Source organism: Felis catus, chromosome B2 (genome assembly GCF_018350175.1).
Source record: "Felis catus isolate Fca126 chromosome B2, F.catus_Fca126_mat1.0, whole genome shotgun sequence".
NCBI classification, from domain to species: Eukaryota; Metazoa; Chordata; class Mammalia; order Carnivora; family Felidae; genus Felis; species Felis catus.
This window is the reverse complement of record NC_058372.1, coordinates 34,171,709-34,189,030: the sequence shown is the minus strand read 5'-3', so window position 1 is coordinate 34,189,030 and position 17,322 is coordinate 34,171,709. Positions and strand designations below refer to the sequence as shown.

Sequence of the window (17,322 nt, the reverse complement as noted above, 5' to 3'; positions counted from 1 at the left end):
GTGACCCCAGAAGATGCCACTTTGGCATGTGGATTATTTTGAGCTGAAGGCAATCGAGGTCTGATAGACTCAGGAAGACGTTTGGTTTTGGTTTTGGTTTTGGTTTTTATCTCTACCTCTCCCTTAACTGCCTAAAAAAATTTAGATAGAGGGCCTGTACCATGAAGAGAGCTAATACCAGAGATAACTTTTTATATAAAAAAGATTTATCTGCATGGCAGGGCAGACATTTGCTTATAAAACCTCTGTTCCTCCCATCTTCCTGTGAATTGTCTTCCTCCTCCTTGAAGTTCTAGACTCCTACCCCCTTTTCCATAGCTCAGGATGGCTTATAAGCCTCACTTGCTTGAGTGTCTGGGAGCTTCCTATCTTTGGGGTTCTCACAGGTACAAAAAAATTTTTTTTCCCTCCTGTTAATCTGTCTTAGGTAAATTTAATTGTTAGACCAGCCTAAGAACCTAGAAGGAGAGAAGGGGATCATTTTCCCCTTTACATATCTCATTGTGATTTTGTTTTGCATTTCCCTAATAACTAATGATGTTGAGCATCTTTTCATATGCTTATTGGCCATTTTTCACAGGTTTCTTTTTTGAAGGAGAAAAAAATGTATGGGCACACATGGCAGTAGTCTTCATCATCTTTCCATTCCCCTCCCCAGTGTGGAGGAAGGACGTTACCTGGGGGAACGTACATGGCTAAATGCAGTGTGCAGTTTTATAGAGATGTATAGTCTGTCTTCATATGTAATCTTCTTTCCTCTGCATGCATATTTATCTTTTGTTGTCTGGGAACTCCTCCTAACATGCTGGTGTGTTCCTGGACTTGAATGTTTGACGGAGGCCTGGGTTGAAAGTCAGTAAGGGCAGGGGCGCCTGGGTGGCTCAGTCGGTTAAGCATCCGACTTCGGCTCAGGTCATGGTCTCACACTCTGTGAGTTCGAGCCCCGCATCGGGCTCTGTGCTGACAGCTCAGAGCCTGGAGCCTGTTTCAGATTCTGTGTCTCCCTCTCTCTCTGCTCCTCCCCTATTCATGCTCTGTCTCTCTCTGTCTCAAAAATAAATAAACGTTAAAAAAAAATTTAAAAAGTCAGCGAGGGCTTTTCAGTTCATCCTCACTCGAGTATATTCAAAATTAAGATGAATTACTGCATTAAGATGAATTAAGCCCCAGGGTATATACCTCTTTCCTTGTGTGTTTTCTTTCTTTTGTGTTTTAGTTCTAGGAGGCTGAAAACCTTTATGGCCTAGGCATGTGTGTTACGTAGAAAGAATGCTACTGTAATGTTCTGTGCTGTTAACCAAGTATCTAGTTCCTATATTCTTTTTTTTTTTTTTTTTAATCTTTCTGAAAACTCTCCTGGTAGACAGTAGGATAACCTGCTACAAGTTATCTATATTTTAACAGAGAACAACACAGTAAGTAATACACATGGGGAGTTAGTGGATAACGCTTTAAAAGGACTTCTCATCTGGGGAATCTGACAGTCTAGTTACATTGACTGAATTTTTCAGTACGCTGTTGGTGAAATTGTAAGCGTATTCTCATTTTTCTGTTATGTCTCAGGTGTTTGCGGACTGGCGCTTTGGAGAGTGCCTGCTTATCTGGCATGTCCATAACAGAACTGTGTGTTCCCTCTCTGATGTGCCGGGTAGCAGTTTCCCCCCTTTGGACAGTTCAGAACAGTGAGCTTTATCCTAGATTAATATCCATAGCTACATAGTGGTTCTAAATCCAGAATAAACTGAGAGTAGGGGAGAGAAGAAAAGGCTCTCTCATGAAGAAAGTGAAACTTTCTCAGTGTGTCTTGCCGGTTTTTAGGAATTGTCTGTTCTTCCTGCCTTTTTTCATATAAACTAGATTAAGGAAAAAGGTCATTGTTGTTTTTAAGTTTTATTTTTATTTAAGTAATCTCTACACCCAACATGGGACTCAACTCAGCGACCACGAGATCAAGAGTTGCAAGAGTGAGCCAGTCAGGCACCCCAAGGAAAGAGCTGTTTGTTGGTTTGTTTGTTTTTAATGTTTGTTTATTTTGAGAAAGCACGTGTGCATGTGCCCGAGCAGGAGGAGCAGGGAGAGAGAGAATCCCAAACAGGCTCTGTGCTGCGAGCACAGAGCCCAACTCGGGGCTTGAACTCAGGAACCGTGAGATCATCCGCTCAGCTGAAATCAAGAGTCGGATACTTACCCAATTGAACTACCCACCCAGGTTCCCCGGAAAAAGGGTTTTTTTTTTTTTAATTTGTTTTGTTTGCTTATAAAAATCTGTATCCCAAATGACATAACTGGAATTAAGGGAAAAAACTTGGAAAGTTCCGTTTTTTTCCTTATTCTTCCAGATTTATCTGCCTTTGAACGTTGAAAACAGTTTTGTTGTTTATCTTTGTGTTTTAATAATTCATGCTACTCCTCTTCTTAGCAACTCCATACTACTTAGAACCATTGTCTGAAATCACCTGTATCCCTTGCAGTGTTAGAACCAAAAATGAAGAGTAAATTTCTTGATCAAGTGAGACTTACAAAGTTAGCAGATCAGCATACAGGTTTTCTATTTATTGAATTTTAGCAAGCCATTGTTTGCTACCCTTTGGATTAGAAGCAAAAGAAAATCCTTTTTGATTGACAATATTTTCATTTAAAAGTTCAGCTGATCCCCAGTTGATGAGCATTGAAAAGAAAGGCATTGTCTTTGGATGTGTGGTGGCCATGCTTTCTCAAAGCTTTTAGTTTTTTTGTGATATTTGTGCTCACACACACTCTCATAAATGATTTGAAAGTAAGTGGCAGACTTCATGACACCTCACCCCGAAATACCTCAGCATGTGTCCCCTGAGAATGAGAATATTATTCTACGTAAGACATTACTACTGTATCACACCCCAGAAAGTTGACATTATAAAGTAATAATAATCTAATGTACAGTCTTACTTTTCCAAGTTTTTCTAATTCTCCCAGAAATGTACTTTTATGATACTTTTGTCCCCCTAACCCAGGATCCGGCCAAAGATCACACATCACATTTGGTTGTGGTGTCTCTTTAGTCTACTTTATTTATTTGTTTGTTTGTTTATTTACATCCAAATTAGTTAGCATATAGTGCAACAATGATTTCAGGAGTAGATTCCTTACCACCACTTACCCATTTAGCCCATCCCCCCTCCTACAACCCCTCCACTAACCCTCTGTTTGTTCACCATATTTAAGAGTCTCTTTTGTTTTGTCCCCCTCCCTGTTTTTATATTTTTGTTGCCTTTCCCTTATATTCATCTGTTTTGTCTCAAAGTCCTTATATGAGTGAAGTCATATGATACTCGTCTTTCTCTGACTGATTTCACTTAGCATAATACCCTCCAGTTCCATCTGTGTAGTTGCAAATGGCAAGATTTCATTTTTGATTGCCGAGTAATACTCCATTGTATAGATATACCACATCTTCTTTATCCATTCATCTATCGATGGACATTTGGGCTCTTTCCATACTTTGGCTGTTGTTGATAGTGCTACTATAAACACTGGGGTACATATGTCCCTTCGAAACAGGTCTTTAGTCTCCTTTAAACCAGAGCAGGACCTCTGTCTTTTTTGGGTGAGGGATCTTTCATAACATTAACATTTTAAGGAGTCTGGGCCAGTTGTCTCCTACAATATTCCACAACAAATTTTGTCTTGTTTTCTTGATTAGTTTCAGGTTAAATACTTTTGGTAGGATTACTACATGTATACTTTGCATTCTACCACATCAGGAGGCACAGTGATATCAGTTTGTGTTACTTTGGGTAGTACACAGTTTGATCTTGATGCAGACCACTTGTGCTAAGGAATAGCTGTCAGATCACTTCATTGGAAAGCCCTTTTCCTCTATTAAGTAATATAGATTCATGCTTTGAGACTTTGTGACTGTCCTACTCCTTTAGAACCTTCCACCTGGTTATTGTAATTTGTTCATTGATTTAATTCAGAGTTTTGCCAAGGGTCTACTAATGGACGTCTACTGATGAAGCCCAGGAAATTTTTTTTGGGTACATATATTTTTCCAGGAATATGATTCATGACTTGCAAAATATTTTTAAAAATCTTTTGTCCCCCTCTCTTTTGGAGGTGTCTTCTACAAGTTCCTATGTATTAGAGAAGTCTGTTATAAGCAGTAGGTTACTAGAAGCTGGGAACCAACAATGTTCATGTGATTTTCTTAATTACCTAACGTAGCATCACATACAGCTGGGCACTTAATTTCTGTTGTTGTTTGTTTGAGAATGCTTTGTTCTGGCCTCTCCCTTATCCTGAGCCAAGCATTTGGATCTTTTGTGTTTGGTATAAAGTGTGCTAGAAAATAGAGCAAAGGAGCTTAGCCCCTGGTTTTTGGTGTTCTCTTTGAAGATTTTTCGGCACAGCCGAATTTGATTTGTGTCTTTGTTGACACTGAAGTATATTTGGGTCAATTGGAAATGAGTTAAAACACTGCAATATATTATTATTATGTATTGACTTTAGGGAGCTTTAGATCCATTATTAGCCTAATGCAGAATAGCTGTAGAAGTGGTTAATTCTTGACTTTCTCTGCTCAACCAGGAAAGCAGTATGGAATTAATCATGGCAGGAGCCACTGAGGTGTGTTTTGTTTCATCTATCGATTAGCCTGTTGGTAACACTGGCTTGCCTTGTATGAAAAAGTGTCTGTCATTTGGGTGACTGATAATAACAGTAAGTGCTAATGTTGGAAGGTATACTTCTAAAAATACATACCATACCATTTAACCCAGGTGATCACTCTGTGAAAGTTGTTATTATTTTTATTCTAATTACACAGGTGAGGGGAAAGATGGAGAGAAGTGAAAGATAGCCGACATCAAACAGCTCGTAAGGAGCCCCAGATTCCTTGCTTTTTTTTGTTTTAGCACTCTGAAAGGTAGAGGCATTCTGTGGGTTCTAAATATGAACAAAGCATGGCCCTTGTTCTCAAGGACGTTTTAAATCAAACCAGTGTGTCTTCTTATAAATATATTAATTATAGGCAGCACATCAAGGGAAGAGCTAGGGAAGCACACAGAAGTGCAGACAGCCTCCAAGTATAGAGTCAAGGTTGGTATGCCGGGGGAAGCATTTGAGAGGGAACATGTGTAGGGAGGAAGAAAAAGTAAGCAAAAGGACCAAGGTGGGAAAGCACAGGGCTTATTATGGCTGAGGGGCTGCTCTGGTTTGGCATGAGCTGCGTGAGATACAGCAAAAGAAAGTGGTGGAAGCTGGGCCTGTGACAGGTTAGGTTGGACTGTGAAGGGCCTCAGAATGCCATGCTAGGGAAGAGAGAGCCTCCTTCCATAGGCATTTTGAGCAGGAAATGAAAAGTGTAGGGTAGCCCTGTAGAGAACCCAGTAATAAGCATGATAAATGCTTACATTTTTAAGTTAAGATGCTGTGCTAATCTCTTCACATGATACACACAGAATCTCACTAACGCCTGCAGTAACTGAACAAAGTACTCTGTCCCTTTTACAGATGTGAAATCGAGGCTCCGCGAGATAAGGTTTGCAGGTGTCAAACATATTGCTGGAGCTAAGACTTGGACTGGGGTCTGTGAGCTTCTAAAACCTGTTCTGTTTGCCACTGTGATATATTGTTTTTTAAAAACAGGTCACCTGATACGTTCTTGATCCTCTGTTAAGAATATGGCTGTGGGAAAAAGACATTTTCAAAGTTCCGGAAGTACTGCTTTTCAGTGTGTAATCATGCTGAGGAATGTAATCACCACCAAACCCGACTTGTACTGCTCTCTAATTGGGGCCAGCGCTGCATACGAAGCTGAAGAACTGGATGATGTTTTATTTACATGCCTCATGACATGAATACATGCCTGTGGCAAACGTTTTCGTGTTCATTTTCACCGTTTAACCTTATTGGCCCCACGTAAATCTTACATCAGGGAGAGCCCAGTTCGTAGGGACATTTTCAGGTGCTTAAAGCAGTGATATTTTTCCTAGCTAAAATACGTTTCTTCTCAGCAGGTTTTCTACTAACAAAAGACCATGACTACTGATGAAGGTGCCAAGAACAATGGAGAAAACCCAGCGGCAGCTGTGGCTGAACGCGGAGAGGATATTACCTCTAAAAAAGATAGAGGAGTATTAAAGGTGAGGTTACAAGGTTGAATGACATGTAGGGAAATTTCCTACCTGGAAGGATTATTTATAAAAATGTTTGTGTTTTTGGTCGGAGGTGGAGGTGGATGTTGTTCACTGAGGCTTACTAAGTGCTAAACTCTCATTTCATCTTCACGACTTGAGGTTTATTTTTTTAATTAAAAAAATTTTAAAGGTTATTTGTTTTTGAGAGAGAGAGAGCGCACAAGCTGTGGAGAGGCAGAGAGAGAAAGGGACAGAAGATCTGAAGCAGGATCCACCCTGTCAGCGCAGAGCCCGATGGGGGGGCTGGAACCCACAAACTGCGAAATCATGACCAGAGCCGAGTGAGCACCCAGGCACCGCGAGGTTTATTTTTATTCCCAGAGAGATGGTAAAATTGAGGCCCCGGTGGGTGAATTAACCTGCCCAGTATCCTAGATCATAGGAAATACAGATCTGGGGGCCAGATCCAAATGACGTAGGACTTAGATAGAGTCCCCCAGTTCTCAGCGTGTACGCATGGGTGGTTATTTTAACGTAATATTTAAGGACGTGAAAGCTAGCTAATGACAGTCCAGAAGACTTACTAAAGGAAAAAGAAAAGCCAACTTGCAGGGTTCAAAAGGATTGTTTTTACATACGGATTCTTGTTTGTGCAGTGAAGATATTTTGTGAGGTTTCATCCAAGAATATATCTTACTTCGGAATTAGCTTTCCTCATTAAAACACTACAGGGGACCTGGGTGGCTCAGTCGGTTGAGTGTCCAACTCTTGGTTTCAGCTCAGGTCGTAATCCCAGGGTCATGGGATTGAGGCCTGTTTTGGGCTCATGCTAAGTGTGGAGCCTGCTTCGTCCTCTTTCTCTCCCTCTGCCCCTCTGCCCTGCTCGCACTCTCTCCCTCTCTAAAATTAAAAATTAAAAGTAAAAACTGTGTATGGTTTTCACCGTGTAATTAGTCATTTCTATGTATAGTGTTTTTTTTTTTTTTAATGTTTGTTTATTTTTGAGAGAGACAGAGCCAGAGCACAAGCAGGGGGGAGGGGCAGAGAGCGAGGGAGACACAGAATCCGAAGCAGGCTCCAGGCTCTGAGCTATCAGCACAGAGCCCGACGCAGGGCTCGAACCCACAAACCGTGAGATCGTGGCCTGAGCTGAAGTCGGACACTCAACCGACTGAGCCACCCAGGTGCCCCTGTGTCTTTTTTTCATTTGTATCTCACAGTGGTCTTGTGAGACAACCAGAGCACCTGTTAATCCTTCCATTTTATTGATGGAAAATGTATATTTGAATTCCATATAAATTAATAAACTGCAGCTGAGAGAAGGTTAAATGCTTTAGTTGTATTAAGTCATGCCTTCTCCTACATTGTTGTTACATGGACAAGTTTTGTATAGTTAATTATTTTTCCCTGAAAATATGATCTCCCACATTCTAAGTATTATCACTAAGTGAGTTTTAGTATCTCCATGTGTCAGCAGTAGTAAATGAGAATTTTTTAGTTTGTTTTGTCTGATCTTGCTTGTGTGAAAGCTTTTTTTTCTGTGCCTGAATCTTCCGAATGTAGTTGTTTTACCGTTAGCTTGCTACATGCTACGCCAAATTTTGGAAGACTTTCAACTACCGAAATAAGGGCTTTATGCCATAGATTTGTATCATGCTCTCATTTTTCAGAGGGCTTCTCAGTCTATAACTATATGAATTCCTTATCCCAAACTCCAGGATACTTCTAGAGACAGTAGAAATTGTGCAGGCAGTCTGCAGCATCTCCTCGCTCTATTTAAGTCTTTCTCTTTCATGTTTTCAGTGTACCCACCCATGCAGAGAACATGTTCCTCAACCTGCCTCCAGCCCTGTTTTGTTCCAGGGAGTAAATCTGATAAGATTTTTAGGCTTGTAAGACGCATTTTGAGATTGTAAGCCCTTTAAATCATATCACTTATCACTGTCTAGAGCCTTAGGTTTCACCATGGGGCTTTTGGTTAAGATGAAATAGTCTACTAACTGTGCGACATGGGGCGATGTAGTTAACCTCTCTTTGATGAAATTTCCTCATTGTAAAATTGGAACAATACTACTACCTACCTCATAGAGTTACTGGGATTATATAAAGCATTTAGCACAGTGCCTCATCTGTAGTAACCTCGTTTATTCCCTATTACATACATAACTTTTTAAAAGACCAAGGCACGTCTGGGAAGTCAGTGACTAGCTCAGGAAAATAAAAATACACTGTGGAGCATACATTTTTAAAATGAATCGAGACTAAAATTCATTCCTTAATGCAACTGCTTAAGGCACCTCCTCACATCTTCCCATTTCCTCCTACCCAGAGCCCCTAGCAACTAACATTCTATTCTCTGTTATGAGTTCAGCTTTTTTGGATGTCACATATAAGTGAGATCACACAGTGTCTGTCTTTCTCTGTCACTTAGCATAATGCTCCTAAGATCCATCCATGTTGTCACAAATGGCAAGATTGTGTTCTTTATTGTGGCTGAATTAACATTCCACTGTGTGTATATGTGCCACATTTCTCTTGATCCATTCATTTGCGTATGGATCCTTAGATTGTTTCCGGGGTTTAGCTGTTGTAAATATTGCTGCCCTGAACATGGGGTGCATAGATTTTTTTGAGCTAGTGTTCTCATTTTCTTCAGATAATACCCAGAAGTAGAATTGCTGGATTGTATCGTAATTCTATTTTTAATTTATTGAGGAAACTTCACACTATTTTCTACAGTGGCAGCACCCATTTACATTCCTGCCACCAGTGCACGAAGGTTCCCTTTTCTCCATATCCTCACCAGCACTTGTTTTTTTCTCGTCTTTCTCATCATAGCCATTCTAAAAGGTGAGGTAAAGTCTCATGGGTTTGATTTACATTTTGGGGATTGTTTTGTTTTTCCATTACTTCCTTTTTAACAAGTGTATAGAAACACAACTGCTTTCTGTGTGTTGATTTTGAATCCTCCCACTTCACTGAATTCATTGATTAGTTCTAACAGGTTTTTAGTGGAGTTGCAGTAATGATTCTCATCTTTTTTTATTTTTTGAGAGAGAGTGGATGAGGGAGGAGAGGGAGAGAGAGAATCTCAAGCAGGTTCCATGTTCAGTGCAGAACCCAACATTGGGCTCAATCTCATGACCCTGAGATCATGGCCTGAGCCAAAGTCAAGAGTCCTACGCTTAGCCGACTGAGCCACCCAGGCTCCTCCGATTCTTTTCCTTTAAACAATGTCTGGACCTTTGAACTAAGAAAGTTGTAGGATAGAAGTTTACCGTGTTTACATGGTGATAAGAGGGCGGGGCTGGTAGGACACAACTTAAAGAACTTAGGAGCAAATGATTGAATTCTTTATATAAAGTTTCAGACTCTTCCCCTAATACGATGTTTCTTGGGCATGAGCTACCATCCTCTGTTACCTAATAAAGATGATTAATTTGGCATAGGTGATTGACAGAATAAATTATACCACCACACGCCTGGATTTGATTTTCTTTTCCCAGAACTGACCAACTGCATTAGTGGCCTACTCTGCCAAGAACAAAATAAGTATACTGGATTTTATGACAGCTAAATATTTTTCAGCCTGGAGCTTTTTTTTTGGCATTTGCTTTACTAGAAAACAAGTTTTTCAGTATCATATCAAACTATGCAGTGATGCTGGGTTTTTTGCACATTGAATATTCTTCATATAAAAGGAAGTGGAACCTGTTATACTAGGAAGTTGAGCTTTTTGAAAGTAAACCAAACTAGTGGAATTTAGTCAAAAGGTAATGTTTTCAGCAAAAGAGGGAAGTAAATAAAATCTCACCTTTTGAAACTTGCTTTAGACTTCTTTTTGAAGATTTTTGAAAGTCCACTCATCTTTTTGTTCTGATTCAGTTTATATGTGAACTGGTTCTATGTTTTGAGAGATTTTAGTGTCAAAGCATGAAGCAGGATCTATTGGTTATATTATTACCTTATTTTGAGGGGATAGTGTGCTTGACAGTGAAATTAAATATAGCATTAAAGATTTAGAGTAGTATAGGAAGGTTTCCTAACAGTTAGAATTATTGAGAGAACTGGGAGGGAAGCCTTGAGAAAGGACAGGTAATTATTTGCAAATCTGCCTGGGTAATGTAGAATGGATTCTGTGACCTTTTTTATTTGATTAGAATAAAATCAGCTCCTTTTTTTGATGTTTGTCTTTTCCAGATTGTCAAAAGAGTGGGAAATAGTGAGGAAATGCCAATGATTGGAGACAAAGTTTATGTCCATTACAAAGGAAAATTGTCAAATGGGAAGAAATTTGATTCCAGTCATGATAGAAATGAACCGTTTGTCTTTAGTCTTGGCAAAGGTAAGAGGGTGTTTTTTGAGTTGTGTTTTGCTTAGACTTATTGCTATTTATATTATATAGAAGCTGGTCGATCCTGTATAGGAGCTAGTAGATTTTTAGGGGGTCCATAATGTCAAAGTTATTTTCATAATGTTATTAAGATGTTGTCCAGCTTTTTACCGTGTTGACATTCGCACTGATGGTACAAAAGTTACAGTGGTAAAAACTGCTGCTGCCGTTAGCACAGATCTGGGCTATGGCACAAACTATATGAGTAATCGATATTCTTCGATGCCCTCATTCGCTGTTTAAATAAGAAAAAGGAGGGAAGCCCATGTCACTTAATGTCCTTGATAACAGTGTAAAAAATACCAATCGTATTAAATCCTAATCCTCGGCTTTGGCATTGTTCTGCTGTTTTGTGACAGACAGGGAGGCACACAGGGCACACTTCTGTACCCGAGGACAGTGGTTGTCTCCTGGGAAAGCACTTGTGCGCTTAACCTGAGTGAAGAACTGAATGATGTGCATTTTTCCAGAAAACACCATTTTTATTAGAAAGGGCAAACTGGGGGCGCCTGGGTGGCTTGGTCGGTTAAGCGTCTGACTTCGGCTCGGGTCATGATCTCGCGGTCCGTGAGTTCGAGCTCCGCGTCGGGCTCTGTGCTGACAGCTCAGAGCCTGGAGCCTGCTTCGGATTCTGTGTCTCTCTCTCCTGACCCTCCCCCGTTCATGCTCTGTCTCTCTCTGTCTCAAAAATAAATAAACGTTAAAAAAAAAAAGAGAGAAAGAAAAAAAAAGAAAAAAAAGGGCAAACCGTTATTGTTCGGATTTGATTATTCAGTATTTGGCAGATAACTTTCTTAAAAATGAATGAAACGAGCCTGTCACTTCCAGGAAAACAGCTGACAGTATTTGTAACCATTGAGTTTTCAAATGAAAATTCTAGTTCTGGGAAATTTGTATCTGCCACGGTGAGCTTGACAGCTTCCCAGAACTTAAAAGACTTCTGATGAGATCGATGGATGTTCAGGAATGTGGTTTTTAAAATATCATCCAGTGAAATGTGTTAACGTGTGGAAGATCTGTGTAACTCAGTGAACGAATATTTTCCCAATACAAGATGTTACAAAATCATGTGTGACTAAAAAGATCCATTCGTTTTGCAGGCTAGATCAGTGGATTTTAGTGTAACATAATATTAACGAAAAGTTCCTTGATCTGCTTTCAGATTCTCCATTGCAACTAACTTTTATGAAACTGCCACTTGTCCAGCTTGCATGTCCTCTCAGATGATTATATTCGTAATTATCTGAAAAGGCTGTTAAAGTAGTCCTACCTTTTCCACCTATCTATCTTTTGGGTTTGGATTTTTTCTGTAGATTTAAACTCAGATTGCAACAGATGAATGCAGAAGTAGGTATGAGAATTTGGTTGTCTTCTGTCAAGTCAGACACGTTTTACACTTGTTAAACTGCAAAACAATGCTGTTCTCACTAATTTTTTACAAATATAGTTGCTTTTCATAAAAATTTTTTTGTTTTAACATATATGAGGTTGTTACTATTTTTCAATAGTAAATGTACTATTTTTGAATTGGTAAATAACTAATTTTTAATGTGGAAGATATCAGTAGATAGATAAACAAGTTCTTTGGGGTCTTCAATTTTTAAGATTAAAGGGGTCCTGAGGAAAAAGGTTGAGAAGCACTATTTTCAGGTCTTAAGTGTTATTTTTACTAATTCATTTTCAAATGCTTTTGCGTGCCTTTAGTTAATTTAGTACTTTCTTTAATCTTGTGAGAATAATAGCCCATACATCAAACTAGACTTTGCGGGCCATGTGGCTTATTGAAAGTTAGTGGCTGAGTTACCACTGTTTTTAATCCTTATCTGCTACAGATAGAACAGATCTCTAGTTCGTTCCCAGATTAAGTGTGGGAGAAAAGGATTGGACGACCCCCCCCCCCCCCGCACTGGTCTACCACCATGGCTCAGTGTTGACTATAACCCCTTTCATTTTTTTTTTTTTTAAACGTTTATTTATTTTTGGGACAGAGAGAGACAGAGCATGAACGGGGGAGGGGCAGAGAGAGAGGGAGACACAGAATCGGAAACAGGCTCCAGGCTGTGAGCCATCAGCCAGAGCCTGACGCGGGGCTCGAACTCCCGGACCGCGAGATCGTGACCTGGCTGAAGTCGGACGCTTAACCGACTGCGCCACCCAGGCGCCCCAACCCCTTTCATTTTTTACTGTACCACCTGAAATGAATTGTTAACCAGGCATGGTCTGGGAAAGAAAAGAGCCAGTGAGGAACTGCAGACTTAAACTCTTTCTGCCTCTCTTGTACCCTGCCTTTCCTGGTACTCACAGGCCTGTGTCCTGGTGACTCCTGCTTCTTGTCCGGCTGTTCCCTTCCCGGGCTCTGGTGCAGCCTGTGCCACTGCTCCCTTCTCCTTTGGGTCTTCAGTGAGTCGGTGGCTCGTGTGAGATTAATCTTGTGTTTCAGTACGATGGCAATCAAATACAGATTCTTTTTGTCGAGAAAGCGGATAATGATTGACAGTTAAATTAGAATTTTTTTCTTTTTTGTTGATTCAGAGATGTGAACCTCCAGGGCCACCAGCATGGCTGTGGCATCAGCATTTAATTTAGATGACCTCAGAGTAAATGGCCTCATCAGACATCTGTGTTTCCACTGCTCCCCCTGCCCCCTTCAAACTCTTACTCTACCCTTTGAATTTCTGTCCTAAAGAAGTTGATGGATTTAAGCCAACAAGTCTCTTCAGCAGCTATCTTTGCAAGTAGACTTGCTAAGAATTGCTAAGAACTGGGGGAAAAAAAAAGAATTGCTAAGAACTTATGCTGCTATCTTTTCTACCTGCATTTTCTTAATAAACTACCCTATGCTGAATGAGTCTTTTATGTTTCCTAGAATTTTGAGCAGAGATAAAAGAGGCAGCTTTCAGTTGACTTGGTACCTATGACACACCTGTCTAGAGACAGTGTGGTCTCTTGGGGAGAGCATCCACCTGGGTGTTAGGAAGCCAGAGTTCCTATCTTCACTCTTTCCTGTGTTATGTTAACATGAGTAAGCCACCTAACCTTCCCTGCTCCTCTAAAAAGGAGGCGCATCTGTAGAAAAGCATTAAGATTAATTCTGGCTATGATTTCATTCTTGTACCTTCTGTAAAGATTACAGGAATGAAAACCATAAAAGACTAAGATAAAGCAAGAAACATTGGCAGGCAGTTTATAATTTTTTGTGGGTTTTTTTTTTAAATGTTTATTTTTGAAAGAGAGAGCACACAGGGGAGGGTCAGAGAGAGAGGGAGACACAGAATCTGAAGCAGGCTTCAGGCTCTGAGCTGTCAGCACAGAGCCTGATGCAGGGCTCGAACCCACAAACCGTGAGATCATGACCTGAGCCAAAATCGGATGCTTAACCAACTGAGCCACCAAGATGCCCCTGCCTTGCCTTTTCATTTTAATTGGTCTTTAAAGGAACAATTTTAATTTTGATGAAGTCTACTTTGCTAATTTTTTTTATGGCTTACCTATTATGATTGATCATTTTTGTTTTCATTTGGTTTGGGTTTTTTGTTTACATATGAGGACACTACAGAGAGAAGAAGTAAGCCATTAGCCCATGGTTATACAATAAAGTGGTAGGGCCAGGATTCAAACACAAGCAATTTCTTTCAAGGTGTATGTATCTTAAGGTTTAAAACTAGCTTAAACTAGGTACAAAAACGAAATAGGTCCTCATCCAGCAGAATTTACTGAGTGCCTGCTGTACACCAGACAGACACTTTTCTTACAGGAATGCTGTATTTACAGAGGTTTATCAAAAGCAAAGTTTCTGCGGGCACCTGGGTGGCTTAATCAGTTAAGTGTCTGACTCTTAGTTTCTGCTCAGGTCATGATGTCGTGGTTCATGGGTTTGAGCTCTGTGTTGGGCCCTGCGCTCACAGCGTGGAGACTGCTTGGGATCCTGTGTATCCCTCTCCCTTTGCCCCTCCCAGCTCGTGCTCTTTCTCTCCCCCCTCCCTCCCTTCCTTCCTCCCTCCCTTCCTTCCTTCCTTCCTTCCTTCCTTCCTTCCTTCCTTCCTTCCTTCCTTCCTCTCTCTCTCTCTCTCAAAATAAATAAATAAAATTTTTTAAAAAGCAAAATTTTTGCTATTACCTGCTTGATGTTATGGGTTGAATTCCTATTTTGAAAGTTTGTTGTTTTTTTTTTTAAATTGAAGTATGTTTTTTTCATGCACTTTAAGTCTTGACAACATCTTACAACTGGTAAAGCACTACTAGTAATGGGTAACCGTGTAGCCAACTTCCTGTGGGTTGTTTGTGGCTTAACCATGTGCTCCCTTTAAATTTCTGTTGATGCTTTTGCTCCCACTTAAATATATCCTTAACATCTGGGTTTTTGTTTGTTTGTTTTACATGCAGTTTAGGAGTATTCAGGATTGCTTTTAGGCCAAAATATTTAATTTTTCTAACCTTCTCCAAAAGTGTGAGCCAGAAAGACAGCAAACTTTGAGAAAGTACGTTCTTTGGCTTTACCTGGTGCTTTGCAGTAGAGGAAGAATGCTTTTGATTTCCATTACTCTGTTAATGGATACTGGAGAGAAGCCTGTTGGGGCAGAGTGAGACTAAACCGTGGGAAGCTAACAAATTTCTAACTCCATTTATATAAAATTATAGCATGGACCCTGTTGTTTAATTGAGTATAATGTTATGGTATTATAGTTTATAATTCTTTAGGAAATAGAAAATAATCAAGACCTGACTCCTGCCTTCAAGTATCTAACAGTTTAGCCTGGCAGAGTTGATGTTAATCCTTAATGAGGCTGTCCCAGGACAGATTATGCTACCATTCCTATTTTCCCTCTCTTTTTAAAAAAACTATAAAGCCATGAGAATGGGAAGATATTCTCCTGTGATCAGTTTTCTTAGTAATCAGAGAACTGCCAAAAATGAATGTAACAGAAGGCATGATCACCTTAGAAGAATCTTAAAATGTAAATTTATTTGTTCAATTCATAATCAAGATACTTTTGGTAGAGAGTAGAGAGGATTATCAGAGCCCTTTTGTAAGACATTCTGAAATAGAACCAAAACAATTCATAAGAGGAAAAAGTAAACAGGAAAAGCTAATTTGCTTTATCTAGTATAAAAAGAAGAAAAACATTGTCCATATATTTTTTTTTATTTTTTAACGTTTATTCATTTTTGAGAGACAGAGAAGTGTGAGTGGGGGAGGGATGAGAGGGAGAGGCACAGAATCCAAAGCAGGATCCAGACTCTGAGCTGTCAGCGCAGAGCCTGATGTGGGGCTTGAACTCAAGAACCACGAGATCATGACCTGAGCCAAAGTCGGACACTTAACCGACCGAGCCACTCAGGTGCCCCGACGTTGTCCATTTTATAATGATATGCAATTTTCTTTTTTTTAATAGAAAATATTAGCAAAATACTCATAGAATTAAAATAGCAGAAATTTGTACTAAGTCCTGGAAATCCTTCAATGAAGGTAAAGCAGGAATAAATCAGATGTGTGTTTTTAATTATCTGAAACTTATTAGTGATTATGCTTATATTTAAGAGAGTATCAACTCTTCTGTTTTGAATGGAAACCCTTCTACGGCAAAATTATTTTATCTTTTTTGTCCTCTATTCCCACATTAAAAAGTATTTTTCTATATAATACATCTTTCATCCTGTAGAATTTTAAATATGCTCATATTTCAAATGCATACCCACATTTAAAAGTTATATAGTGAATAATTTTCATCTAGGGTGCCAAGACTAGTTAATAGAGAAAGAACAGTATTTTCATCGGGGTGCCTGGGTGGGGTGGCTCAGTCAGTTAAGCGTCCGATTCTGGGTGTTGGCTTAGGTCATGATCTCACAGTTCAGGCTCTGCTCTGACGGTGTGGAGCCTGCTTGGGATTCTCTGTCTCCCTCTCTCTGCCCCTCTCTCCCTCTCACTTTCTCAAAATGAATAAACATTAAAAAAATTATAAAAAACAAAACAGTCTTTTTGACAAATGATGGTGGGAAAGCTGGATATTCACATGCAAGATAGTGAAGGTTGTAGCCTTTACACCATATACACAGATTAACTAAAAAATGCATCAAAGGTCTAAACATGAGACCTAAAACTATATTTTCTTAGAAGAAAACATAGAGGAAAAGCTTTGACATTGTATTTGACAATGATTTTTTAGATAGGACACCAAAAGCAACAGGCAACAAGAGTAAAAAATATATAACTTGGACTACATCAAAATTAAAAGCTGTGCATCAAAGGATACAATGACAGAGTGAAAAGGCAGCCTATGGAATGGGAGACTGTTTGCAAATATCTGATCCCTTGTCATTAAAATGAACTCCTATAATTCATCAACAACAAAAAACCACAAATAAACTGATTATAAAATAGGCAACGAAAGACATTTCTCCGTGTGTGTGTGTGTGTGTGTGTGTGTGTGTGTATAAATAAATGGCCTGACTAGCATATGAGAAGATGCTCAACATCACTAATAATTAGGGAAATACAGATCAAAACTGCACTGAGATACCACCTCATACCCATCAGGGTGGCTACTATCAAAAAAAGGTGGGAGAGGAAACAGCATGTGGCAAGGCTGTGGAGAAACTGAAAACCTTTGTATGCTGTTGGTAGGAATGTAGAATGGTGCAGCCACAATGGAAAACAGTATGGCATTTCCTCAAAAAATTAAAAATAGAACTACCCCACGACCCAGCAATTTTACTTCTGAGTATGTTCGCAGAAGAACTGAGAGCAGTGTCTGAAAGAGATATATTTGTACACTCCTGTTTGTTAACAGCATTATTCATTATAGCCAAAAG

At 39.6% G+C, this 17,322-nt stretch overlaps 1 protein-coding gene across 7 annotated transcripts in view; it reads left to right on the top strand.

Annotated features, from left to right (window-relative positions):
• Positions 1-17,322, top strand: part of FKBP5 (FKBP prolyl isomerase 5) — a 116,656-nt gene that overhangs the window by 52,784 nt on the left and 46,550 nt on the right. For 4 of the 7 annotated variants that reach the window (XM_023253900.2, XM_023253903.2, XM_023253901.2 and 1 more), the window contains 2 exons: positions 6,000-6,125; positions 10,320-10,464. In XM_023253900.2, the coding sequence (XP_023109668.1) occupies positions 6,021-6,125; positions 10,320-10,464 (250 nt within the window). In that variant the 5' untranslated portion in view covers positions 6,000-6,020. Of the gene's footprint in view, positions 1-5,996; positions 6,126-10,319; positions 10,465-17,322 lie in introns of all 7 variants that reach the window. The other 3 variants (XM_023253902.2, XM_045057434.1, XM_045057435.1) reach the window with 1 other exon arrangement.